Source organism: Pseudorca crassidens, chromosome 14, assembly GCF_039906515.1.
Source record: "Pseudorca crassidens isolate mPseCra1 chromosome 14, mPseCra1.hap1, whole genome shotgun sequence".
Taxonomy (NCBI): Eukaryota; Metazoa; Chordata; class Mammalia; order Artiodactyla; family Delphinidae; genus Pseudorca; species Pseudorca crassidens.
The window spans coordinates 52,149,789-52,176,441 of record NC_090309.1 but is presented as its reverse complement, the minus strand read 5'-3'; the positions used below and the strand labels follow the sequence as shown (position 1 = coordinate 52,176,441).

Genomic DNA, 26,653 nt, shown 5'->3' with positions numbered 1-26,653 from the left:
CTATTCTCACATGTGAATGACAAGATTTAGCTTGTTCAGTTTCTGTTGCTGAATACATCCTTTGATGTTTAGATCTTATTTATATGGGAGCTTTGACTTCACGTGTGTGTGTGTGTGTGTGTGTGTGTATGAGTGTATGAGAAAAGTTGCCTTTGGTGTCCTCAGCACCTTGTTTCTACAACTTCTTCCCTCTTTCTATCATTCCTTCTTCCTCGAGATGCTCGGTACCATCAGGCAGCCCCAGTTTGTCAAGGTAGAAGGTAATCTAAACTGTATCTTCCACTAAGATGTTGGTTACCTCCTTCTGACATCTTCCTATTTTCAAAGGAGAGCCAGGGGAAGGTGATTTACTACCATAAAGCATGAAACAGTGATGTTGGGAGTTTGGACTAATATGGAAGTCTGGGATGAGGGTCTCTCTACCTCCAGGCACATAGAAATACTGGATAAAAAGGTCAAACAGCCAATTAAGTAACACTGTCCTTAACCTGGTCAGAATGGTTAAGTGTACATTGAAGCCAAAGGGCAAAGAAAAAATTATAATTAGGTTAATGGCTGGGTCTTGGAGCTTCGCCACCCACTTGGGAAGATGAGCCCAAATTGCAGTTATGTCTTTGTCTGAGAGGAGCTAGAACTGACCTACCTGCATAAAGTCAAGAATCAGGAAAGGCTGCACATTAGTGAAATGGAGGACTCTAGAATTCCATTAAGTGACCAGGGAAAACCTCAAAGAAGCAGCTGGGGTGGAAATAGTCACCTGCAGGTATTTATGATAGCAGGTCATCATCACGTGATAACATTGGATGAGAATTTACAGTGACTTCAAGCCAAAAAAATTACTAGAAAAGTCATCCCGGACTGGAGAAAATGAGGACGCTCAATAGCAGCAAATGAGAAACTGTTAAGATGTTTCCATACTAGAGCACGGGACTCCCACTGACCACACCTCATCACTCCTAAGATGCATGGGCTGAGAGTAAATGTTACAAATCATACAAGGAAATACCAGGTGAGAGAGAATGACTATACCTCCTTGATTGGAGATTAAAATAAGATTGAAAGAGATTTATGATTAAATATTTTTCAATTCTCAGATAAAGGAAGATACAGAAATCACAGGATAAAACCGGATAGTGTGAAAAAGGACAGGCTTGGGAAAAGAATTAATGAAAAATATTGATGTAAGAACATACAGTCAGGTAATTAAAAACTTAATTGGATTTAATAATGGACTAGATATAATGAAAAACAAAATGAATGAATTGGAAAGTAGATAAGGCAAATCATGCAAAATATAGTATAAGAATTTCCAGTATAGATCTAGTAGGAGATCCAGAAGGAGAGAAGAAAGAGTAAAAAAGAGGGTAGAGATAATAATAAAAGCTTTTCCAGAGTTGAGGAGAGACTGACTGCCTTAGTTTGAGGAAGCCACTAAGTCACAAGCATAAAAAATAAAAACAAATCTACACTCAATAGTGAAAGTATAAGCAAAGGGAAAGAAGATCTTAAAAGCTATCAGAGGGCTTCCCTGGTGGCGCAGTGGTTGAGAAGCTGCCTGCCAATGCAGGGGACACGGGTTCGAGCCCTGGACTGGGAAGAACCCACATGCCGCGGAGCAGCTGGGCCCATGAGCCACAACTACTGAGCCTGCGCATCTGGAGCCCGTGCTCTGCAACAAGAGAGGCCGCGATAGTGAGAGGCCCGCGCACCGCGATGAAGAGTGGCTCCCGCTCGCCGCAACTAGAGAAAGCCCTCACACAGAAACAAAGACCCAACACAGCAAAAATAAATAAATTTATTTAAAAAAAAGCTATCAGAGAGGAAAGATAGACTACCAAAAACTAGACTGACAGCACACTTCACATAAGCAACAGTACTTACCAGAAGATAATAGAGTTACTTGCTGAGTATAAATTCTGGTCGACCCAGGTTTATAAATTCACCTAGATTATTATTAATAGTTCAGTAGGGGGCAGGGGTGACATTTTCAAATACACGAAGACTGAAGAAAGCTTACTACTCATGCATGGACAATTTGATTTTGTTTTCCACAATTAAGATAGGACTTTTTATGATTAAAACAGCACAGTAGAAAAAACGAACAATGCAGAAAGTTATAAAGAATAATTATATTATGAAGAACAATTTTTGTCAACAGGAAGGAGATTGAACCCAGAAGAAACAAGTAGAGTTTAAGAGCAAAATTCCTGGCAAAATGATAGTAATATTGGTCAATTATTCAATTTAAGTGGTGCTAATTTGGGGCTATTTAAAAACTAGATAGAACTAAAGTGCTGGACAGAAATGACATGGAAAATTGCAAGGGGAAATGCTGTGTTCAGGTAAAGTGATGTTGATAAATTTGGGGGGTTGATAAATATGTTTTAAAATGGTAAAATAACTATAAGATAGAACATAACTTCTAGAATAGAAGAGAGGAAAAAATAGAGACCAAAGAAATTGTAATGGTGACATTTCAAGCACTAACAGGAAAGGTTTTATTATTGGATGTGTATATGTGTATATATGTGTGTATGTGCTGGATGCCAAAGGTCCTCTGATAGCTCACAAATCTATATCCATGAAGCCCTACGCATATCCTAATTGTAAATCTGAAACAAATTTTAACACCTGCATAGGCTCAGAATGGCAGTTTTTCCACAGTCCTCTGTTGTAGCAAGTACAATTGCACATGTTGCTGCAGCCAACTGATTCTTTATCTCTGAGAAACCAGGCTGCAGGTGCCGCTAGGGGCCCTTTTACATCCTTGTTTTCTGGTCAGTTTTCAAGGGAGTCCAAGGTCTCCTTTTTTCTTGTGTAGCTGGGCTTGTTTTCTAGAGAGCTGCCATCTTTTACATTGATTTCCGTCTAATGATATTCACTATCCATTGACAATAACGATAACGTATGCCTTTTAGAGAGATCTCTATCTACGGCGCTTTCCAGGTTCAGCCTTCATGGAGGTGGGCACAGGGCAACACACACACACACACACACACACACACGCGCACACACACACACACACACGATGATCTATTCTCTCATCTTCTTTCCAAAATGATTAACAAAGTACTTTTCTCGCGTATGTGACTCTTCAGTGTTTTTCTCCTGCACTCTGCAAGCCTTTTCATTCAAACTAGAGGTGACATGTTCCCTGTAGGCTCCTACTTTTTCCCGAGCTGGTATCTGATCTCTTCCACTTATCATAGTCATAGATGTGTTCTAATTTTCCTAAATTAGGGATTCTTACCCTTGTCTTTTAACACTTTATCATCCATCAGTTCCCTCTAAAACATTTTGTCAACATACAGTTACGTGAAAAACGGAGGTTACAAAAGAGCATGCATAATATCTCATTTTAATTTAAAAAAATGTGCGTCAGCAGAGAAAAAATTGTGAAAGGCTGCTCACCAATGTATTCACAGTGGGTACGTATGTTATTGTAGAATTACGTGGAATCATCATTCTTCCTGCATTGTTTGTTTTTTTCTATAGCAAGCATGTATTACTTTTATAATCCCAAAAATATCCTGTCTTAATTGTGAAAACCAAAACCATGGCATCAGGGACAGCATTCCTTGTTCCACAACTTGGGAGAGACTGGGATGACAAAGGCAGGTGGGCAGTACGGAAGTATGCAATGCCTTGTGAAATAATATACATTGTGGTTTGGGGAGCTACCTGAAAAAAAAATGTTATTGCCTACTTTGTTTTTCCTATTCAGTTGCAGTTAGGTTTATCCTAGGAATAGGTTCACAGACGTGTTGCAGTGATGGCCACAGACATATTATGGCATGGTAAGACCAATGTGGAATTTGAGCATCTTGTGAATTACTGGACCACAGACTAGGGAGCAAGTCTTAGAAGAGACACTCCTGATCCCCTTACCCTGCTCTAATTTTTCTCCACCCGCCACTACTCAGAACTTATCATCTCTATATGTTACTTGATCTCCTTAAAAACAGTTTATTGTTCATTTCCTGTCTCTTACTCCAAGAAACTAAACTCCAGGGCGAGGGCAAGGATCTCTGCCTTGGTCAGTGTTGTCTCTCTAGCGTCTGGCACATAGTAGGTGCTCAGTAAGTATATGTGGAAGGAAGGAATACATGCTAAATGGCTCTCTACGTGGCGAGAGGAGTGGTAACCCTGAAGGTAGGGGAACAGCATGAGTAGAGATGAGAAGGCAAGAAAGGAGATAGCATGGACATGGGGCCATGAGGAGCCTGACTTGGCCGGCAGGGAGGGCCCTTCAAGGTAAGTGTTAGCTAAGTTGGATGACTGGTCTGGGGAGAAATGATGAAAGAGACTTGAAAATAAAACAGGAGAGAATCAAAGTAAGGAGGGGGCACACTCAGGGCAGGTACTGAGAGCAATGCAGGATTTTCTAATGTGGCGTTAAGTCAGGGCTCTGGCATTGATACAGAGGAAATGGTTTCTCACTCTGAATTACTCTAAAGGGAAAGTGGACGCTGGTACAAAATTTGGAAAAGGAGTGGGCTAGATTGTTTCTTTTATTGTCTGTCTGTGATAATATTACCCGAGTCAAACATTCAGGGTTTAAAGGCTTTGAATTCGGAATCATTTTCACTTCAAACCACCTGACAATGCCAGACAGCTATACTCGTACAGAAACAGAACACTTAAGGAGATACAGACCCTTTTTAGGCTCATCTGAAACTCTAATTAAATGAAATGGATCTGTGCCTCGAGCTTAGCTCTGGCTTTTTTTCGTACAGTGCATTCTAGAGGCACATTGTGAATATGTATTTGAACATTTTGGTGGTGCTCATTTGTGATGAGTATGGATAGAAATGGAATTCACTCAGTATAAAAATGTTTACATGCTACAGTGAGCACGCCTCTGCTGTTTCTGAAAAGAGACAGCATGCCTTTTTGCTTAGTCCAGCTTCTGAGGGTGGCATGTCAGGGAGCTCCTCCGGCCATGCAGAAATCCTGAGTTATACTAGAAAATGGAATTTGCAGTTAGGATGGGCAGAACCGAGACCGTGTCTCTGTTCCAGAAATGTGCATATCTCTTATAAGATTTCCAAGCTGCATGAAGAATTATTTCAGTCCTCATATTATCTTTGATTTATGGCCCTAAGGGATTTTATATTTTAAATATTACTAGATTATTCTAAAGAAGACCCAAGATAGTGGTTGCTGGGAAACAATGCAATGGAATATTCTAGAATTGAAAAGGAGTCTGGTCTGAGGAGTTCTAGACCAAGAAATGTATTTTTTCCTTGAGCCTACCCCCTGACATCCTTGCCTGAAGGGAAGGGAATAGATTCTCTGAGCCTAGGAGGGAGCTTCTTTCCTCCCTCATCATGGAACACTTACTTTTAAGAAGTGAAGAGGGAGAAATGGTGCAATGATAGTGGCTTAAAGTACCTTCACCACCCTCCCACCATGTACATAGCAATTCATCTTGGAAATGTTTCCAGAGACATGGACAAGGCAAGCGCCCATCCTTCCATATCATATTTTATACGGTAGAATCTAGAACTGGTGCTTTTGAAACTCTACCTTCCCCAATTTTACCCAGTGACGTAGGTCTGGGGCATTTAAGTCGTGGCTTTAAAGGTGATCATCTACTCTTGTGTTTAAGAATTATTTGGAGTGAGAATCAGGAGAGATTAGATGTTGATGGGGAGTGAAGACGTTCTGAATGCCAAAGAAGGGATGATAGAACAAGAACAGAGAAACACTGAACCTGAAAATAGGATTGTCAGAGCAGTGTGTGGTATAAGTCTCACAAGGGGACTGTGGCAATCTGACAAAAGTTGGTGGTCAGAATTTATCACTGCTCTTGATAAAGAGCAGAAAAATTCATTGCATCCACATTTTCTCCTCTATATAGGATGGCTACAGAACCCACACACATGTTTGTTGCTGTATCTTTTGAAGTCTTCAAAGGCGTGGTTTTGCTTTTAATCATACATTAGTGAATGTTGGAACAGCAATTTCTTTTTTTTTAATAGCTCTAAATGTGGCATCTTAAGTTCGAAAGAGCCAAATACATTTCTAGGGTTGGTCATCCCTAGACTCCCGGGGGCAGAAGCAGGAACAGGAGCAGGTTTGGACTAAAAAGACAGAGTTAATGAGGAAGGACTGAGGAAGCGACATATTTAGTTCAGTCATATCCCACCATTTGCATTGTTCAAATAGAGGATTGCCAAGAGGCAGGGACCAGCTATAGTATTATGTCACCCATGAACTCACTGATCAGACGGAGCCTGTTTTTCATCTTGACACTGACAACAGTTTATGGAAAAAGAGCAGAATACAGCAGCTCTTAGAGCATTTTTAAAAGCGCACCAAGACCTTCTCATATTTCTGCAATGGAGACAACTGGGCTTGGGAATGGTGAGCATTCACTAGGCTTTCTCCAGAGGAGATCAGGAAAACACTTGCGTTTGGTCAGGAGCAGAATATTTCCTTTCTGACTTGCTTGCTGCCCAAGTTTAGGGAACACTGAGGAATCTTAGGGACAGCCTAAGGGACATCTGTCTATGGAGAGCTGGCCTTCTTAACAACGGTTCCCCCAAATCAATGAGACTAAACAGTTTTAGATGTAATTTGAGTCTGTCTATTGTACACCGACCATTACACTGTCTGGATATTGATGGACAATCTCCTAGCATCTTGACTGCAGAGTCATGGGTGGGGCATTAAAAGAGTCAGTATCCTGGTGAATTCAGATACAGTTATCCCAGTGCATGAATCTTCTTTTCTTCTACTCCTGTTTGAACTTTCTGAGCTCAGTGGGAGCCCTTTGTGCATAATGTGATCAAAAGACAAGGACTGTGGGAGCCTGCAGACCTCTTTAGGGAGACCTCAGATCCCCATTATGACTTTGAACTTGTTTCATGAATATCTGCCACTCAGAACACTTGGCCTCTCTCCTTTTTTTTTTCTTTTTTTAAATAAGCTTTGCCATTCTTATTTCTTTTCTTTTTTTGGTTTTAAATTTTATTTTTGCCTGCATTGGGTCTTTGTTGCTGCACGCGGGCTTTTCTCTAGTTGCGGCGAGCAGGGGCTACTCTTCTTTGCAGTGTGCGGGCTTCTCATTGTGGTGGCTTCTCTTGTTGTGGAGCACAGGCTCTAGGCGCGCGGGCTTCAGTAGTTGTGGCACACAGGCTCAGTAGTTGTGACACACGGGCTTAGTTGCTCCTCGGCATGTGGGATCTTCCCGGACCAGGGCTTGAATCCGTGTCCCCTGCATTGGCAGGTGGATTCTTAAGCACTGCGCCATGAGGGAAGCACTGCCCTCTCTCCTTTGATTATGGAAATCTCCACAAAACCTCTTCTGGCTTCTCTGCACCACACTGATGTAGCTCCCATCTCTTCAAACTACTTTCAGCACCCAGGATCTGGACAGCAACATTTAGAGGTTGCTTCTGTTCTGGTTTGTGACCTCTGTTTCACATGAATTCCTTTCATTTCTATAACTACATCACAAACTTCTTAGGAGCTAGAACCAAATCCTATATTCTCTTTCAGCTTCTAATATGGAAGGCTGACTGAAAGATGAATGGATAGATAGATTGGTAAGAGGAGCTTAGGAACATCTAATAAGAATGAATCTGAGGGCTTCCCTGGTGGTGCAGTGGTTGAGAGTCCGCCTGCCGATGAGGGGGATGCAGGTTTGTGCCCTGGTCCAGGAAGATCCCACATGCCATGAGCAGCTGGGCCCTTGAGCCATGGCCGCTGGGCCTGCGCGTCCGGAGCCTGTGCTCTGCAATGGGAGAGGCCACAACAGTGAGAGGCCCGCGTACCGCAAAAATAAATAAATAAAGAATGAATCTGAGAGTTTGTGAAGTGTTCTTTCTGATTGCACAAAGTCATAAGCAGGTGGGGGAGATTCACATTTCCAGTTGGTGAGGATCACCTATTCTGCTTATTACCATTCCCTTCAGAAACCCTCTCACCCTCCCACCTTCCCTTATTACTTATATACACCACACTTAAAATTGGAGGCATAACCTTGTTCAGGAATCCGCAAAACAGGAACATGGTAATGAACTCTTGTTGCTGCTATAAACTTGATGAATGGCTTGTGGTGGAAGGGCATTAAATGGCAATCTCAGTCCAGTGATTAGCTCTGTGGCATTCTTCCCTTGGAACTCATGCAGACCAACATAACTTTCATTCTGCTCCAGGTGTCCTGTGAGCTTCGTTGATTGTGCCAGGAATGTTTCTTGGCCTTAGCTGGAAGGGTAAGGAACAAAGAAGGTCTCTTTGTTTCTTTCCAGCATTCCCACTGCCTTCCTCCATCTCTCTTCCCCCAACCCATATCACTCATGACTCTGGCTGTACTTGATCTTGAATGAAACGTGTGCTACCTTGACCTACACTGTCCCTTTGACCTGTGTCCACTTCAGACTTCAAGGACATAAATGCCTGTATTCAGTCTCCTACTTTTTGCCTGAGATACACATATCCTTCTGCCACAAGAAGGAGTGCTGAGGCTCAATTTGCCCAGATGAGCCATACAGTGGGTTTGCTCCTGAAATAGTTGTAAGTGAATTGCAATTTTCAGTGTCCAGCAGTGTTTCCAGAGTACCGGTAGAGGGACATTCAGAAACTGAGACAATACTTTCATGAGTGACTAATTATACTAAAAAAATGAGGACGGTTTGTACTATTAAATGTGATCTAACAGTGACAAAGAAAATAAGAAAACTTTTTCCCATTACCTGTCATTTGGTTATAGCAGTGGAGCATGTTTATGCATTTGTTCTGTGCTTTTCTTTAATTGATTCATGTGTATTTTATCGACAACTACACTAGAGCAGGGATTGTGGTCCATTTCTCTTGAATCCTCCACCATACACCTCCTTACACAGGACTAATATTTTTTTAGATCTTATAACTCCTTCTAGACCGGACTAGCGGTGTTGGTATCACCTGGGAGCTGGTTAGCACTGCAGAATCTCGGGTCCCACCCAGTCCTCCTTAGTCGGACTGTCCATATGAGTTAGATTCCCCAGGTGATTGTATACACATTAAGATTTGAGATGCCATGATGAAGGAGACACTTAGTAGAAGGTCATAAAATGCTCACTGCATTTAACTAAAAGAAATATCCTTTCTTACAGAGATGCAATTCTGTGTCTTGGCTAGGAAGTTCTGGTTGAATCTACATGTTACTAGAATGTTAATTCCAAGGAGAGACAAAGGGGAGTAGGCGAAAACAGGAAGAAGAAAAGCCAATAAATATAGCTGACTTAGGAAATTTCCATTAAAAAATTATGTTTTGATGAAATAGCATGGGCCAGTTGTTAATAATGGACCCACCATATTAGAGCATTTCCTCTTTGGCATGAAAAAGGCCAGTTTTGCACTTGGATTTTCAGTTCTTGGGCCAGACATCCATCCATTCCTAGGGCGTCTTTTTTTTTCCCCCCCCACTGCCAAGTGCTCAAGACTGAGTGGAAAGTATGAGAAATGCTGAGCACCTGTATATAAAGTTTGTGTACTTGGCAGAAATATAAGGGTTAACTTTTTTCTTCTGACTTGGACACTCTGTTACTATCCTACACTGATATGACTGTAAGACTCTCAAGATGTAATTTCTCTTTAATAAATGAGAGACAGCATTGCAAAAAGCAAAGCATTATATGGAGAAAACGCACGGCGTGTGGCATCTGAGAAATCCCACCTCTATCACTTCGTAGTTGTTGATCTCAGACCAGTCACCAAACTTCTCTGAATTTCATTTCCTCACCTGTGAGGTGGACTCAAATTCTTGCCCCAGCTGCCAGTGAAGGGTTGGTGTGTGAGATTAAATAAGCTAATAGGTGTACGAGGCAGTTTTGAAGTTGTAAAATAGGAAACCGATGCAAAGCTATTCAAACTACTACTACGAATAAAATGGACGAGGACTCTGTGACTCCTACTTCACTCCATTAGAGAACAAGATTATCACTGTCCTATATCATTTATTATTTGGACTCCTTTTGTTGCATTCATAGATATTACAGAATAATAGATTACTTTGTGAACATGAGAGTCAGAAAGCCTGGTTTTCAGGTTTCACCATCCCAGCCCTACCCTTTATTAGATGTGTGACATTGGTCAAGTCACATAACCCCTTTGACTTCAGTCTTCTTTCTGTAAAATTGGGATGATGAGGTTATGGTAATTAAATAAGAGAGTGCACGTAAAGTGGCTTATCTCAGTTTCTGGCAACATAATCACTCAACAAATGACAGCCGATTGTTGCTGTTCTCCTTGAGAACTCCTGGAGAGCAGGGACTTTGTATCTTCATCTTTCTTGCCCAGAACATCTAGCAGTGACTGGCACACAAGCTTCCTCAAATCATTGCTCATCTAATTAATGTATTTTGTGACTCAAGAAGAATTTGTGGCATTTTGGGCTGATCGATGGATTATGTTTCTCTGAGTTCGCCTGGTCTCTCTCAAGGTTGCTCACAAATAGAATAGACCAAACACAACCGCATATACACCAGTCAGAGGAGGTGTCCCCGGCTTGAGGAAGCATGTTAGCTCTACGGGCCTCATCCTCACAGGTGTTCAGGGAGTGATGGAAGTCACAGTCATTTACTCTGTGAACCCTGAGAAATCACTTGATGGACTAGCTGGTGTCGTCCATCAGGCTGCACTTGTCTTGAGTACTTGACTGAAGCCTATAGACCTCTTCTCTTTAAAGAGCTCCAGCCAGTGATTTCTGATTTGGCCTCATTTCCTTGAAGTTAGTAAAGAACTTACCCTCGATGCAGGATTTTTTGTTGTTGTTATTGTTATGGAACTTGGTGCTGCAGTAAACCACCATCCCTTTTCCCCCCAAAGCAACTGTCTGCTTTCCTAAATGGAAAGTCACATCTTAAGTGTTTTATCTGATTGGACTGAGAAGTTATATGTGCATATGAAGAGAAGCAGGGAAGACAGTATAAGGGGACGTATAAGGGGACACATTTTAAACAAATACGTGAAGACTGGAACCCCAATTTTTAAAAAATTTTTTTTTGTGGTACGCGGGCCTCCCACTGTTGTGGCCTCTGCCGTTGCGGAGCACAGGCTCCGGACGCGCAGGCTCAGCGGCCATGGCTCACGGGCCCAGCCGCTCCGCGGCATGTGGGATCTTCCCGGACCGGGGCACGAACCCGTGTCCCCTGCATCGGCAGACGGACTCTCAACCACTGCGCCACCAGGGAAGCCCAGAACCCCAAAATTTTAACATTCAGTAAAGGAAGAACAAAACAGACACCAGCCTGAGTTCTCCACCTGGTGTCAGACCGTGAGGGGGCCCATTCTCAGTAGATGGAATCTTGAAGGCACTAATGTTTGTGATTACAGGAAGCTCATTTTTCCCTCAAATTTCTGTTCATGTACACATGGACTTTGCAGTGCAAACAAGTAAGTCAGTCTAGATGTGATTCTTCAGGTATTAAAGCGAATCTCCTTAAGCGCATGTGCCACATTGACTAAAATCCCACCATTAGCGATTCAATCCTTTGGAAATGGCATCACCCACTTCATGGCTTTTTAAAAAGGCAAATTGTCTTGGAGTATCTAATTCAGAACTCCTTAGAATTTCAATGCCATTACATTATTCAGGTGTTGTTATCGTTACTGGGAAAGAAGAATGAAGAACAAGATAAAAAAGATACTGAGAGCCTGATTTGGGGAAGAGGTTCTGAAAAGTTGGGAAAGGACCACAGGGGCAGAGATGACAAATTCACAAACTTTGCCTGCCATTATCTTTCCAGTGTGCCCAGTCCCATGCTAGGTGCGTTGGAGAGGAATACGAGAAGAGAGAAAGGCAAAATCTGTAATCAGTATGTAGTTGAGCTGAGACACCGTGAATGGGAAGCAGAGCACATGTGCTGTCTTTATAATGCATACCTTGCAGTTGTATGGACTTTTAACTTTTCAAAGCATGCTCACATCCAGGCACAAATTACATGCTTGTGAAACACTTGGCATCAACAATTGCCATCTCTGTGCCCAGACTCTCTCAGAATCTCAGACCCACTGGGGTGGTTAACTTCCGCTTTATTCATTTAGGCTCCTCTGGCATTTGTCCCTCACTCTTCTGCTTCTTCTCTCTGCCTGTTTAACCTCTGGAATGGTTTGAACTGTAAAACCCCACCTCTGATCATTCAGTTTCTGTGTAGGCTCTAGCTGGAGTGGATCTGAGCACCGCAGAAGAGGTTTCTGGAGTATAAGATTCAGGTAGTTTGTTTGTTACGGGTGGTGGGCAGGCAGGTGGGGGTGTGTCCTATCCGAGTCTTTTCCTGCTTAAGGCATCTTATTAAGTCATAAACAGCCCAGATGGAGGTGGTTGTGATGGGCATGGGCTAAATGAGGAAATAAAAATAAATAGTTTGTGCATCGATCGGAGCTTGTGTTTAGATTGCATCTTTTTATTTTAATACTACTCTATTAGAAAAAAAATCTAGCAAGAGTCTGTAGGGCAGAGCCACGAGGCTATTTTTCACTTGAGTGTTATGCTACCTTAATTGTGTCTTCTCTGAGTAGACACAAACAATGAGTTACTGGCAGAGAGAACAAAAAGGCCAGTTCATTTTCTGGTATATCCGTGAGCCCTGACAAACATAACACATTTGAAGGTCTTTCCCACAGCTTGCCTTGTCAAGAAAGGTCCGAAGGGCAAGCAGAAGTCTTAAAAGAAAGAGAAGATGACATTGCTTGGGTGTTGATTAAGAAATGGAAGGAGATTGTATTTGATGGTAAGCCAAACGTCTGGCTTGAGGAAACTCTGTGAAGTCTTGCCACCTGTAAGCTTTAGCTGCTGAATTAAAGGCAGCGAGCAGAGGTCACCAGGACCGTGAATGCCTTAGAGCATCAAGTAGCCAAGAGGCTGGAGGAGCCTAGAGATGGAAGATGGTAATGAGGGCATATCTGTGCTTTCCAAGCAAGGGAGCATCTACAACATACATACTATACATACATACTATAAGCTCGCTAGTTCACAGTGGGGGCTATGGACTGAGTGTTGATGTCTCTCCCCCCCCACCCCAAATTCATATGTTTAGGCCCTAATTCCCAGTGTGGTGGAATTTGGAGATGGGGACTTTGGGAAATAATTGGGTAAGGTCATGGAGGTGGAGCTCTCATGATGGGATTGGTGCCCACATAAGGGGATAAAGAGACCAGAGCTCTCTCTTAACCATGTGGAGATACAGAGAAAAGGCAGGGAGTGGGTTCTTCCACTTGGACTTCTAATCTTGGACTCTTAGAACTGTGAGATTTAAATGTCTGTTGTTTAAGCCACCCAATCCAGTATTTTATTACAGCAGCCTGAGCTGATGAAGTCAATGGGGCTCTCATCTGTATTCTTTCAGTATTGCCTTTTTTGGAATCTCTTCCAGCAAAGGAAACCCTACTCTACCTTCATGGATAAAACAGAAGGGACTGAGATGTGGACAGTTGCAATGAATATAAGGTTGAAGGCATCCATAAAGTTACTAGATCTCAGGAACTCTGTTTCCTTTATCAGACTCCTCCCCACCATGCACGCATAGAAAGAAATCAAAGTGAAAACAAGCGCAAAAACAAAACAAAACCAAGTATATAAATGCAAAGCTAATAAATTATTCTCTTTTCTTATCTGGTCAGCTATTAGATATTGTAGAGTTTATTTTGAGGACCCACCTAGAAACAGTTGAAAATAAAGAGACTTAATGGAAATACTAAAACCACATCAACCCAAAAAGTGACAAGAAAATGGCTTCTTGTGTTCTTGGTTGAAGCAGTAAATACAACAAAAATACTTATTTTCAGAATATTTATGGAGAACAGGAAATGAGATAAGGACTTTCACCTTCTAGACACTAACTCATGTTTGACCTGGGTCAATAATGACAACTTAATTGGCCCAACTTTTACATTTCCCAACTGCTGACTAAGTTAATTTGCAACTTAACAGGCAGCCCAGTTTGCAAAGCCTTGAACTAAAGCCAGTCTCAGCAGGATCTTTACCCAGAAATGAGTTGGTATACTGAAACTTGAAGGTGAAAAAAAAATTCCAAGAAGAGGTTTCCTCTCCTCTACGACTGTCCCAGGAGAGATTTCCTCTCCTCTATGACTGTCTCCTCTAGCCTCTAGGTTCTGGTTTATGGCAATTCCAAGTGTTTAGGCACAGAAATCCTCTCTTCTAATTTTAAATGACATCAAAGGAAGCTTTCACAGCCTTAATCCTCCCCTTTGTCGCCTTTTACTTTAGTAGAATGATTCTGGAAAATGGTAGATGCCAACAAAAAGGAAGCCTGGTGTAGCCGAAAGAACCAGATTACCTTGGGTTCAAATCCTAGCTTCCCTGCAAAAGAACTCTCTGATGCTAGTTGACTGCTTACCTTTTCTGAATGTCAGTATCCCTGTCTATAAAGTGCAGATTAACTGAAATGTATTTAAAACACCTGACCCCAAATAGGTGCTGAAAAATTGTTGATTTTAGACAATCAGCTTCATTTATTGAAGTGTAATTTAACCAATAATACTATTCACTCATTTTAACTCTTCCAGGAGTTTTTTTTACAAATTCATATATTTTGTAACAACCATCACAATCAAGATATAGAACATCTCCATCAGCCTTAAAATTTCCTTTGCAGCCCTTCCCAGACAATCCCAACCATCACCCTTGGCCCCAAGTACTGATGTGCTTCCTGTCACAATAGATTTGATATTCTTTCTTCAAGTTTCATGTAAATGGAATTATTTGCTGTATGGTGTATTCTTTTGTGTTTCGCTTCTTTGCCTTAGTAGAAATGCTTGAGACTCATCCATGTGGTTGTGTCGGTAGTTTATTCCCTTTTATTACTTATTCATACTCTGTTGTATGAAGAGAACATAATTTGTTTACCCAGTGACCTGGTGATGAGTACTTGGATTGTTTTTAGTTTGGAGCTATTATGAATAAACTCTGTTATCAACATTCTTGAACAAGTCTTTGTGTGGACATATGTTTTCATTTCTCTTGGATAAATACTTTATAAGGAACTGTCAAACTGTTTCCCAAAGGGGTTGTACTATTTTGCTGTCACACCAGATACATACGAGAGTTCCAGTCACTCTGCAGTTTCACCAAAGCCTATGTTGTGAGTCTTTGATTCTAGCTATTCTAGTGGGTATGGGTATGTAATGGTATTCCTTTAAGGTTTTAAAATTCATTTCTGTAACGGCCACTAATATTGGATATCTTTTTATGTGCTTATTGTCTATTTGTGTATCTTTGGGAAGTATCCATTCAGATCTTTTGCCTATTTTCAATTGGATTGTTTATCTACTTATTTTTCACTTTTAAGAGTTCTTTATATATTCTTAATACAAGTCCTTTTTCAGAAGCGTGTTTTGGAAATATTTTTCTCCCCGCCTGTGGCTTGGTTTTTCATTTTCCTGATAGCTGTTCTTTTGAAGAGCAGAGATTTTATTTTCACTTCATCAAAATAAAATCTGATCTTATGCTTTTTGTGTCCTATTTAAGAAACGTTTGCCTATCCCGAGATTGTGAAGATTTTCTCCTACATTTTCTTCTAGGTGTTTTAAAGTTTTAGCTTTTACATTTAAGACTATGATCTGTTCAGAGGTAGATTTTGTATATGACATGAGGTAAGGGTTGAGGTTTATTTCTTTTTCCCATGTGAATACCGAGTTGATTCAGCACCGTTTGTGGAAAAAAAGTATTCTTTCCTTATTGTAACCAACTCTTTCAAGACACACAGGATGAGGGGACATTTCCCAACTCATTTTATAGCATCAGTATAACAAAACAAAACAGAGCAATTATAAGAAAAGAAATATACAGGCTAACATCTCTACAAATATAGACACAAAAATTCTTAACAAAATATTAGTCAATCAAAATCTGTGTGTGCAAGTGAACTGTAACAAATCCAAGTCAGATAGTTAGTTGCTCAAAATAACCCATGTAATTTCCATCACGCTCACTATGACACTCAAACTTTTCCCCGTGGCCTATAAGGTTCTCCATGACCTTACCCCAGCTTCTTCTATGACCTCATCTCCTACCACCTCCCCTCTGTTTGTTCTCCTTCAACCACGCCATGTAGATACACTGTACGTGTTGTGGTGAATACTCTTTCTACAAATTGGATTCCGACTTAAATATCATCCACTCAGTAGCTTTCACCTGTGAACGTACGTTAGCATCATCAAGGGAGTTTTAAAAAATGATCAATCCTTGGCCCTACCCTAGACAGATAGAATGAAAAATCCCTGGAAATGACAGTCAAGCTTGTGCATTATTTTTTAAAATAAGTTTTTAGAAGTTCCCCGGAGGATTCTAAAGTACAACCTGAACCTCATTATCACTTTTTTTTTTTTTTTTGCCCTGGGATTCAGATCCCCTCTTCCCATTCAGAGGTCCAGCCACTCCAACACTGGCCTTCAGTTTTTTATCAGGAGCCTGTAGAATCATCAGCCTTTCCTTCTTGCTTTATTTCAGTAAGTGGGACTCAAGGCTGCTTTGCCCATTAACTCTCAGAATCACAGACGGTCAGAGTAGGAACAGACCTAAGGAAATGTTAGGGAGGCAAAGCAGGTTGGAACCCCAATTTTCCAGCACCGGTGCCGTTAGTATTTTAGTTACCTGACTTATTTCCTTTCCCTTTATCTGTGCTGAGTGAGCCCAAAGAACTGAGAATTGGAGGATATCAGCTTTTTTAGTGTGCTTGCAACCGTTTTCATTCAATGAATGTCTTCCTCTACAAGTCCCTCTATTAACTTTTCTTCCCCCAGTGATCTGGGGGTGGAGGCTGGAGTGTCAGACTAGTAGTCTCATTTTCATATGCAAATAAATCACTTGATTATACTTTTTGTCCTTATGTTATCATGAATATTTCAGATGAATTTTATATGGTTCATATTTATGGTTTGGGAGCTGTTTCACATTTTGGCTCCTTGCCGTCTCATCTGCATATACCACATCTCAGCTGATGTTGATTGGTCTCATTTACATATTCATCATGCTCCTATTTTCAAAGATATTTTATTATACGCTGGCTTTTCCTCCCCCTCCAGTGTTACAATAGCACGTAGATGTGTTTTTAAATTGCACTCATTTCCATACATAACTTTCCTGGTTACCATAAAGCACCACATTGTCACCTCCTCCCCCCCACCCTATTTAGTGTAGTCTTCACACTTCATACCAAGCTGATATATGACTCCAAGATAATTAAAGATAAGGTAAACAGTTTACAGTGCACTTTGAAAAGCCACTTCACACTGCAGAGAGTTTAATGATTTCCTTCTCCCCCAGTCAGTCCCAAAGCAGTGAAGAGTCAGGAGGTTCGAGAGAGTGATGCTGAGGAAAGCTAAGGTGTGACAGTGATCATTTCATTTCTATTGGAGAATCTCCTGCTCCACTTCTACCAAAAGACTCTGTTCCCTCTTGACTTCTTATAGAAGCAGAGGCGGGTGGGCTCAGCTGGATTAATGAAAGATGGATTAGCATGGATTGGGGCAGAGTTACTGGATTCTTCCAATTATTCTAACAGGAGGAAGGGGGAAGAATCAAACGTAGCAAATCCCCAACTACCCAGGTCACAAAGCCCTCTCTCTTCTGGATGAGAAGAGGACTAATTTTCTTTTTAGACATTCATTGCTCCCAACTACCAGCATCTAATCTCCACTTTTTTTTTTTTTCTTCAGCAGTGGCCTCAGTTTTTGTTTGTGGATCTCCCTCCCCCCATTCCAAATCCATGTGGTTGGGGTAGGTGTTCTCACCTCTAGGTATGGAGCCCGTTACCCAGGCCACAGCCAATTTGAACATTACATTCTCTTAGCTGCAGTGGTTGGTCCAGGGATGGTTGTGTGATCTAAGCAAGTCAGACTTAAATCTTAAGACTTTTATGGGATTGAGCAAGAAAAAGGGCAGCACATTCCCCCTGAATAGAACCTGAGATGATGTTTGAAGGCAGGACTGCTACTGCTTTCTTGCCACCAAGGGTGGGGCTCAGGGCTGGAATGAACATAGTGAAGGGAGACCAGAGAGAGGGGGAGAGGCCGAGTCCTAAGGACCTTGAACCTGAATAGAGCTGTTTCTAAAGCCATTCCTTCTCGCTGACCATCAAGTTAAATGAGCCATTAAACTCCCTTTTCTTCAGCCTGTTTGAGGTTTATTTTCTTTTGCCCTCACACAACACAAAGAGTCCGAACAAATACAATGTTTGTATCACTTATTTTGCACGTATTGTCCTGTACATTTTTGTCCTGGGTTTGATTTTAAACTATAGCCATGTAGGTGCCTAGATCAGAGCAGAGTCTCAGCCAGTGTTTGTATGTCTGTTAACTCCACCATCAGTTATCATTATCATTCCTACGACTTAGTATTTTCTTGTTATATCTGGGTATCTTCTTTCTCCAACTACTTATATTTTTTCATTTTTATTTGTGCATTTATCAGATATTTATTGTGGGTACCTGACTCTGTGTGAGACATCATGGATCCAATAATGAGTAAAAGCAATCATGTCCTTGTGCTCATGGAAATTACAGTCCAATAGGGGAGTTAGAGATTAATTCAAGTAATACATAAGTAAGTGTAAGAGTGTTAAAATGAGAGTCACCACCTAGAGTCTAGTGGTGATATGAGAGTGTATTATATTAGCAGGAGGTTTTGTCCTAGTTGGGGAGGTCGGGGGAGCATTCCTGGGCAAGTGATACTGGTGTCAGGGTCTGAAGAATGAGGAGGAACTTACTAAATTAAGAGGGCAGAGTGGAAAGGAAGTTCTAGTCAGAAGGAGCAAGCAAGGCCCATGGTGGGCTGCATAACATGGTACGTTTTATGAACTGAAGAAGAGCCAGTAGAGCAAAGGACAAAACGTGAGCAGTCTAGTTTCTTTTTTATGTTAAGAGCAGCAGTAAGGTATGGAGAGAGAGAGAGAGGGAGAGAGACGAGCGAGAGAGCACGTGCGTGTGTACCAGGTGCACCAGGTGTTGAAGGTGACATGATTAGGTCTGAATTTAGAAAATTTCACTCTGGTTGCTGTGTAGAGAATGGATGAGGGCGAGGGGAGAGCATGCTGGTGGATGGGGAGGCACAAGTAGAAGACTGGTGCAGGTTTCCAGGACAAGATAATGGTAGCTGGAGAAGGAGACAAGCGGATAGATTAGAGGTGAAGCCAGGAGATAAAACAACAGGACTTGGTGTTGTACTTAGTACAAAGTTAAGTTACACTCTGACCTTGCTCTGAAAGAACAATCTTAAGGATCTGGAAAAACGTGTAAACTCCAAATGCAATCTGATAAATACGCTATTGCTACTACAAGCACGAGATTATGGTTTGGAAGCACTGGGAGAGTTCTGGAAAGGCTGTACGGGGGTTGGGGGGTAAACATTTGCTCTGGCTCTTGGGGGAAAAGCAGGCTTCTACCAAGTGGAATTTTAGGCAGAAGGACAGCATCTATATAAGACCGGTGTGAAAGTATATTTGTTCACTTGTTCATTTATACCTTCACCTGCACCTATTTTTTTGTCTACGTGCCAGGCATTGTCCAAAGAACCAGCCCTCACATTCTAAATAAGCAATATGATGTCTGGTAATGGTAGTGCTTGGGAAATGGCAAATCTTCCTACCTGGCAAAAGTGTGGGGTATACTGTGTATGACTGTGTATGGTGGGAGATAATGAGCTTTGATTTCTGTGTCAGAGACTTAAGACTGAAACCCATAGCAGTGATGGTCCCTAGAGGGACCCAAAGTCCCTGCAAGGGACTTTGAGCAGAGCGGGTCTGGAAACAGAGTGGTGGGAGATTGGAGCTGGGGCAGGCAGAGCAGCCTCACGCAGTAGGCTATGCAAGTGACTTTAAACCTCATAGCTGCAGGAGTAGGATGAGGACAGGGTTCCAGAGATAGTTTTGAGAGGGAGTCAATAGAACTGGAAGAGCACCTGCACAGAAGAAAGAGAGAAGGCACATGAGTCAAGGGAGACTGAATTTTCTTGCTTGGGAAGCTGGGCAGATGGTGATGTTGTTCATTGGGCAATATGGGAAGATGAGAAATTTAAGGGTAAAGATAATGAGTTTGTCTGGATATGCTGAATTTGAGGCACTTGTGGTTCACTTAAGGGTAGATATTGAGGACTCCCTCCATTTCAAAACAAGAATTACGGCCTCAGAAGAGAGGTGGGGTTTGCAGATGAAGGTTTAGGAGCCCTGGTAGTAAGATATAATTGATAAATAATAATGAGGATGTGACTATAAAAAAAGAAAATGGCCAAAACTGGCACCCTGGAATATCTGAACTTTTGAGGAGCAACTGAGGAAAAAGAAAAGGGACAGAACTGGTTATGGAGTAGTCTGGAAGGTTCAGAGGACAGGCAGGAGGATGTGGTGTCACTGACGTTAAAAGGGGAAAGAGTATTGAGAAGGATGGCATGAACGGTCAGTGTAATCAATGGCTACCTATCGGTTAAATACTAAGAGGACAAAGTAGAAGTCATTAGTTCTGACAGTTTTGGTATTGTTGGGACCTTTGACAGAGTAATTTAGTGTTAGAGAATTTGTGGTTGAATAGCAAGAGGACAGGCTGAGGAGTGATTGAAAGGAAAGGATAGAGAGGCAGTGAACACGGGCTGCTTTTTCAAGAGTGGCAGTGATGGGGAAGAGAGAGGATGGTAGCAGGAAAGGAAAGCAGGATTTATCCAGAAAGCTTTCTCCCCTTCCTTTTAATAAGGATATGTGAAACTGGGCCACATGTGCAGAATGAGTGAAAGGGATTTTGTGATTTGTGAAGAGGGAGATATTGAAGAGGAAGCCAATATTTATTAAGTTCAGAAAACTGGTTAAAAACTGGAGGAAGAACATAAATGAAGAACATAAATGTGGAAAGGAGATGAGAGCTTATCAGTGACCAAGAATAGGAGGTGAGACAATGGATGAAGGTGAGCCTAGGAACTGAAGGGTACAAATAGTCTGTTCAGAGTTCAGTTCGGTACTGGGTTCTCTGCTCCGGAATGTTTTGGAAATCTTAGGACATAAACAGTATTGAAAACATAAGATTAATTTTTCTGGCATCTGTGGCAGTGCAGGCTGACTAATAAAGGCATGAGGTAGAAATGGACAACCTGTGTCTGAGGAGGTTGAGTTTCTGAACCAGCTGTTCTGTCTCTGGTATTATTGCTATGTCAGCTCAGATCAACTAGCTCTCGCCAAAGGAAGGTCTCATGGTAGCCTGAGTACCCAATGAGAGGTCAGTCACATTTGCTGGATTGAATTTATTAAGGTGAATTATTTGTGGTACCTGGGATTCCTGTCTTTAGAATTATTTCTACATAATTACAGAACTTTTGTGGGGGGAGACCTATCCAATAGTCACCTAGTCTCTTAATTCCAGGCAGGGCAATGGCTGATCCATCCAGGAATACACCTCGAGTCAAAAGCTCTCCAACTCTGTTCCTTCCCTGTTTTCCTTGGTGAGCTCTGCTCAGATGAGTGCCCCATCTCCCAGTTCCTGTGCATGTTGAATGTCTTCAAGAATTGTAAACATTGAAGACTCAGGTCTTAAACTGGGCTCTCATCCAACTGGGAGAAGCTTGCGCATAGAAATTAGAGATCACATAAGCTACTCCCCCCTTTAAAATCTCCTCCCTTAATACACAGATGAGGAAGCCAAGGTTCTGAGAGATAAGGTGATTTGATCAAGGTTACACAGTAAGTTTATATTAAAATTAACACTCAGACCCAGGATTCTGACCAACCTCCTCTAAGCAGTTGGCATAACTGCTCCAACACGTTGCCACTCTCTCTGCTTTGTGTTTCTTTCATTAATGGATTTCTTTCTCGCTTCCTCAGACCTGGGCAAGTGTTCTTTTTAAAAGTGCAGTGAAAGAACCAAGACAAAAATTGAATGACTTAAAGGAGAAGCTTATATAACTGGGGGGTGGGGGTGGGCGTTGCTTTATTCTTATAATGAAAAAAAACATTCTTTTCTGTGTAATCCATCTGTATTACTGTACTTACTGTCATTAAGTTCTAGATTCTGGCTGTGGTGAAAAACACTTTTCCCATCCCTAAAAGCCTAGGGGATGGGATCAAGGACCTTCAAAGGCAGGGTGGGTTACCTTAAGCATGAAAGAATTTGCTGTTTTTTCGTACTCTACCCTACTTTGAGAAAAGCCTATTTGGGGAAACCCCTACATTACACTAGCCCAGTAGAAAGCGAGTGTTCACGTTAACAAAGTCTCCTCTTTTCAAAGGAAATCGCCCTCAGTGCTCTAAACTTGCCCAATACTTTTGAATGTTTATATATCACTTACCACTTGTCAGCATGGCTTAGGACCAAGAAGTCCAGAAAATCTCTAAAGCACAAATGTTAGGCCCTGCTGTCAATTAAAAATGAATCAGAGTTAATAATAATTAACTATTAATAGTTAATTAATAGAGAGGATCTCTTAAAAAGAATGGATGTCAGCAGAGAAAATAGGCTTTGATTTATAAAACTTTCACTCACAGGTACTTTGGGAGCAACACCTTATACCAAAAAAGTGAGAATTGCTTATGCTGATTTCAGTGGCCACATGCTGAAAGACTTCACACTACTGTTTAGGACCTGTGGTAAGGAAATACAATGGGACAAGGTGCAAAACCTTCGCTTAGTGTGTTATTCTGGTTCCTAAGCACAGAGAATCGTGCTAGACGTGGTCTGAGGTTGCTGCCCATAGCCCATGTGAAGCATTCACCCACTGCTCAGGTACATACATTTTCTCCAGGTCCCCAAATCCCGAAAATGCTCCTTTTGGGATGACTTGAAGCTTGGTGAGAACAAACCTCCTGAAAAGAGAGTGGACAAAAAATATCACAACCTATCCATTCATTGGTAAGGCATCGATTGCCTAATGTATAATAGCAGATAACAGCCAAGGTATACCGACTGCTTGCCATTTAGTAGTGCTTACGATTGCTTCTCCATGGTCTCTTTTCACCCACACCACAAAGCAGTGATGTTGGCAGTATTGTTATCCCCATTTTGTATAAGAGGAAACTGAGGTTGAAGGAGGTTAGCAAACTTACCCAGGGTCACATGGCTAATATGTGGCAGAGCTAGGATATGAACCTTCTTGTCACCACTACTCCATTTGACTCCTACAGCCCTGTGAGGCCGCTATTCTCTTTTTCTATTCCAACTCCCAATACCTCCTCCCTATTATCCTTCTTAGCTGACCTTGCTTCTTACTTCGGAGAAAATGAAACCAGTAGAAAAGGACTTCCTTATGCTCTCACACGGCTCCCAGCCATCCTCCCACCTGTATCTGGGCTTTATATACCTTGCCTTCCCTCCTGTTACCATGGGTGAGCTCTCCAGGGTCCTGACTAAAAACAGTCCCTCCAACCCCTGCCATATCTCTTTCCTTGTCTTGTAGTGAAGGTAGCCACTACAGCAATTCCCCCCTTTCTTTCATACATTTCCTTCCCATCAGTATACAGACATGCCTTAATTTCTCCCATCTAAGAAAAGTCTTAACCTCAGCCACCTTCAGCTTTTGCCATTTTCTTCTGCTTGAAATATTTGCCTCACACCTGCCTCAAAATTCCTTCCAATGGCTCCGCATCTCAGTCAGGAAAAAAACCCTCTTGTATTGTGTTGACCAAAAGGTTCATTCAGTTTTTTCTGTAAGGTGGCTCTAGTAACACTTAGTTGTCTTTAACTTCATTCGAAACAATTTTGTTAGATTGTATGTGACAGCTGTCCTATCAGCGTGCAATGAAAAAGAAGACTTATCAAAATTGGTGAATTTTGGTGTGGCCATTTTGATATTGAAGATGGAAGAAAAAAAGCAACATTTTCGGCATATTATGCATTATTATTTCAAGAAAGGTAAAAATGGGACCGAAGTGCAAGAAAAGATTTGTGCAGTATGTGGAGAAGGTGCTGTGACTGATGGAACGTGTCCAAAGTGGTTTGCGAAGTTTCGTGCTGGAGATTTCTTGTTGGATGATGCTCTATGGTCGGGTAGACCAGTTGAAGTTGATAGCGATCAAATCGAGACATTAACTGAGAACAATCAATGTTATACCATGAGGGAGATAGCCGACATACTCAAAATATCCAAATCAAGCCCTGAAAATCATTTGCACCAGCTTGGTTACGTTAATCACTTTGCTGTCTGGGTTCCACATAAGTTAAGTGAAAAAAAACCCTTCTTGACCATATTTCTGCATGCGATTCTCTACTTAAACATAACAAAAACATTCCGTTTTTAAAACAAATTGTGACTGGCGATGAAAAGTGGATACTGTACAATACTGTGGCACAGAAGAGATCATGGGGCAAGCGAAATGAACCACCACCAACCGCATCAAGGCCAGTCTTCATTCAAAGAAGGTAATGTTGTGTATATGGTGGGATTGGAAGGGAGTCCTCTATTATGAGCTCCTTCCAGAAAACCAAACAATTAATTCCAACAACTACTGCTCCCAGTAGACCAACTGAAAGCAGCACTCGATGAAAAGCGTCAGGAATTAGTCAACAGAAAATGCATAATCTTCCATCAGGATAACGCAAGACCGCACGTTTATTTGATGACCGGGCAAAAACTGTTACAGCTTGGCTGGGAAGTTGATTCATCTGTTGTATTCACCAGACATTGCACCTTGGGATTTCCATTTATTTCAGCCTTTACAAAATTCTCTTAATGGAAAAATTTCAATTCCCTGGAAGACTGTAAAAGGCACCTGGAACAATTCTTTGCTCAAAAAGATAAAAAGTTTTGGGAAGATGGAATTATGAAGTTGCCTGAAAAATGGCAGAAGGTAGTGGAACAAAAGGATGAATACATTGTTCAATAAAGCTCTTGGTGAAAATGAAAAGTGTGTCTTTTATTTTTACTTAAAAATCAAAGTCACATTTTGGCCAACCCAATATAGCACGGCCTGCAGGACCCTACAGGATCTTCCCACTCTCCCTTCCCGTATATCCTCTAACCTCAATTTTGACAGCTCACACCATTGCTTATCTCATTCTCTTCACAGTAATCTCTTGCTATTCTTTGTACATGCCAGGTTCCTTCTTGCCTAATATTTCTGCATTTGCAATTCTCTCTTCCTGGAGCATTCCTCTCTCAGATATCCTTCTTGCTTGCTCTTTCATCCAGCTGCTTACTCACATGTCACTTTCTCAGTGAGGCTTTCCCTAACCACCCTATTTAAAATGACAGTTTTCCCAACTTAGTCCCTTAACCCCTTTCTTCATAGTACTTCTGACATGTTACACTTTATATTATCTATTTATGTATTCATATACTTATTTATCTTTTACCCATAACTAGAATGCAAGCTCTGTGAAGGGAGGAATTTTTGTCTGATTTGTCTACTGTTGTATACCAAACGCCTGGAACAGTGGCTGGTACATGACACATATTCAGAAAAACATTTCTTGAATGGCTATTGAAGTCTGAGAGTTCAAGGCTTGAGGGTAGAATTACAAGTGACTCCTTGGGAATCTCTACAGTGGGAATACTATTTCTTCCTCTGCCTTTCCTCCCTCCCACTTTCTCTTACTTTGCAATTGGTTAATAGGGAGTTGGTTTTCTTTCCACTTTAATCCTTCCTTCTGCAAGGCAGTCTGTCAGTAGGAATTCAGTACTGTGGACTTGGATAGTTTCACAAACTTTCATTGCTTTTATTCCTATTATTTATTGGTATTAGTGAAATTCCCATTTCACATAAAGTTATTGTTCAGGCAAACAGTTCTTTTCTTCCACTTTGTTTGTTTGCCTTTGGTCACCATGTGCACCAGCTCCATGGTGGGGAATCATGAGAGAGAATCCTGTGCACTTTTCTCGCTCTGGAGGAGTTTATATACATGGGAAGGCAAAAACAGAAGCCTTGGAATCACCAGGAAACAGATGTGGGATATAGTTGATGTAATAACTATAGATGTTATACAGGAATGAAATGTGAAATATCCCAAAGTACATAAATATATAAGAGGAAGATTGGAAGGAGTGGGTGAATTTGAGCCTGGGTCTCAGAACTATCAGATCATACTAAAAGCATAGTCTCTGTGAAATTATTGGATCTAATTTAGGATTGAGTGTAATGGTTCTAGAACAGTATCAACTTCTAGAACACTCATCTGAAAAGAATCAAGGTCAGTTCATAGTCTCTTAATGTACTCAATCTTAGTTAACATAGACAAGTTCCTTTTGTTCCTATTTATCACAAGACAGAAGAATGATGAAAACAAATTGGTAAAAGCAAATAATAAAATTGCTTTAAACTACCCAATCAGTCTAAAGTTTCAAGGGAGTTGAAATATTAAGGTAAATATTAGTTAATAAGATGTGCAAAGAGTAGAATCTTGGATAATTGACTCTATTTAATAACAGGTCAACTAGATAGTTCTTTTTGGTTCAACTCTAGTAGCAGGCACATTTTCTAAAAATTTCAACATCTGTGCCTGTATTAAGTGGTTCAAACTAATTAATATAATTAAATGTTTTTGAAGATTGAAAGTCTTGACTTCCATTTCCTGAAATGCTATAAATTAGATAACCTGAAGATATTTCCACCAAAGATCACGCAGAAATTGTCTATAAAACATAACCACTATTGTTTTAATTGCATAGCTGAGCTTATTAGAAAATATAAGAAATTCCTAGGGTCCTACAGTAGAACAGCTGAAAACCAGATGGAAC

At 41.2% G+C, this 26,653-nt stretch overlaps 1 protein-coding gene across 2 annotated transcripts in view; it reads right to left on the bottom strand.

Moving 5' to 3' along the window:
* Positions 1-26,653, bottom strand: part of FSHR (follicle stimulating hormone receptor) — a 162,221-nt gene that overhangs the window by 73,925 nt on the left and 61,643 nt on the right. For both annotated transcript variants that reach the window (XM_067703912.1, XM_067703913.1), the window contains exon 2: positions 22,716-22,787. In XM_067703912.1, coding sequence (XP_067560013.1) covers positions 22,716-22,787 — 72 coding nt within the window. The remainder of the gene's footprint in view (positions 1-22,715; positions 22,788-26,653) is intronic.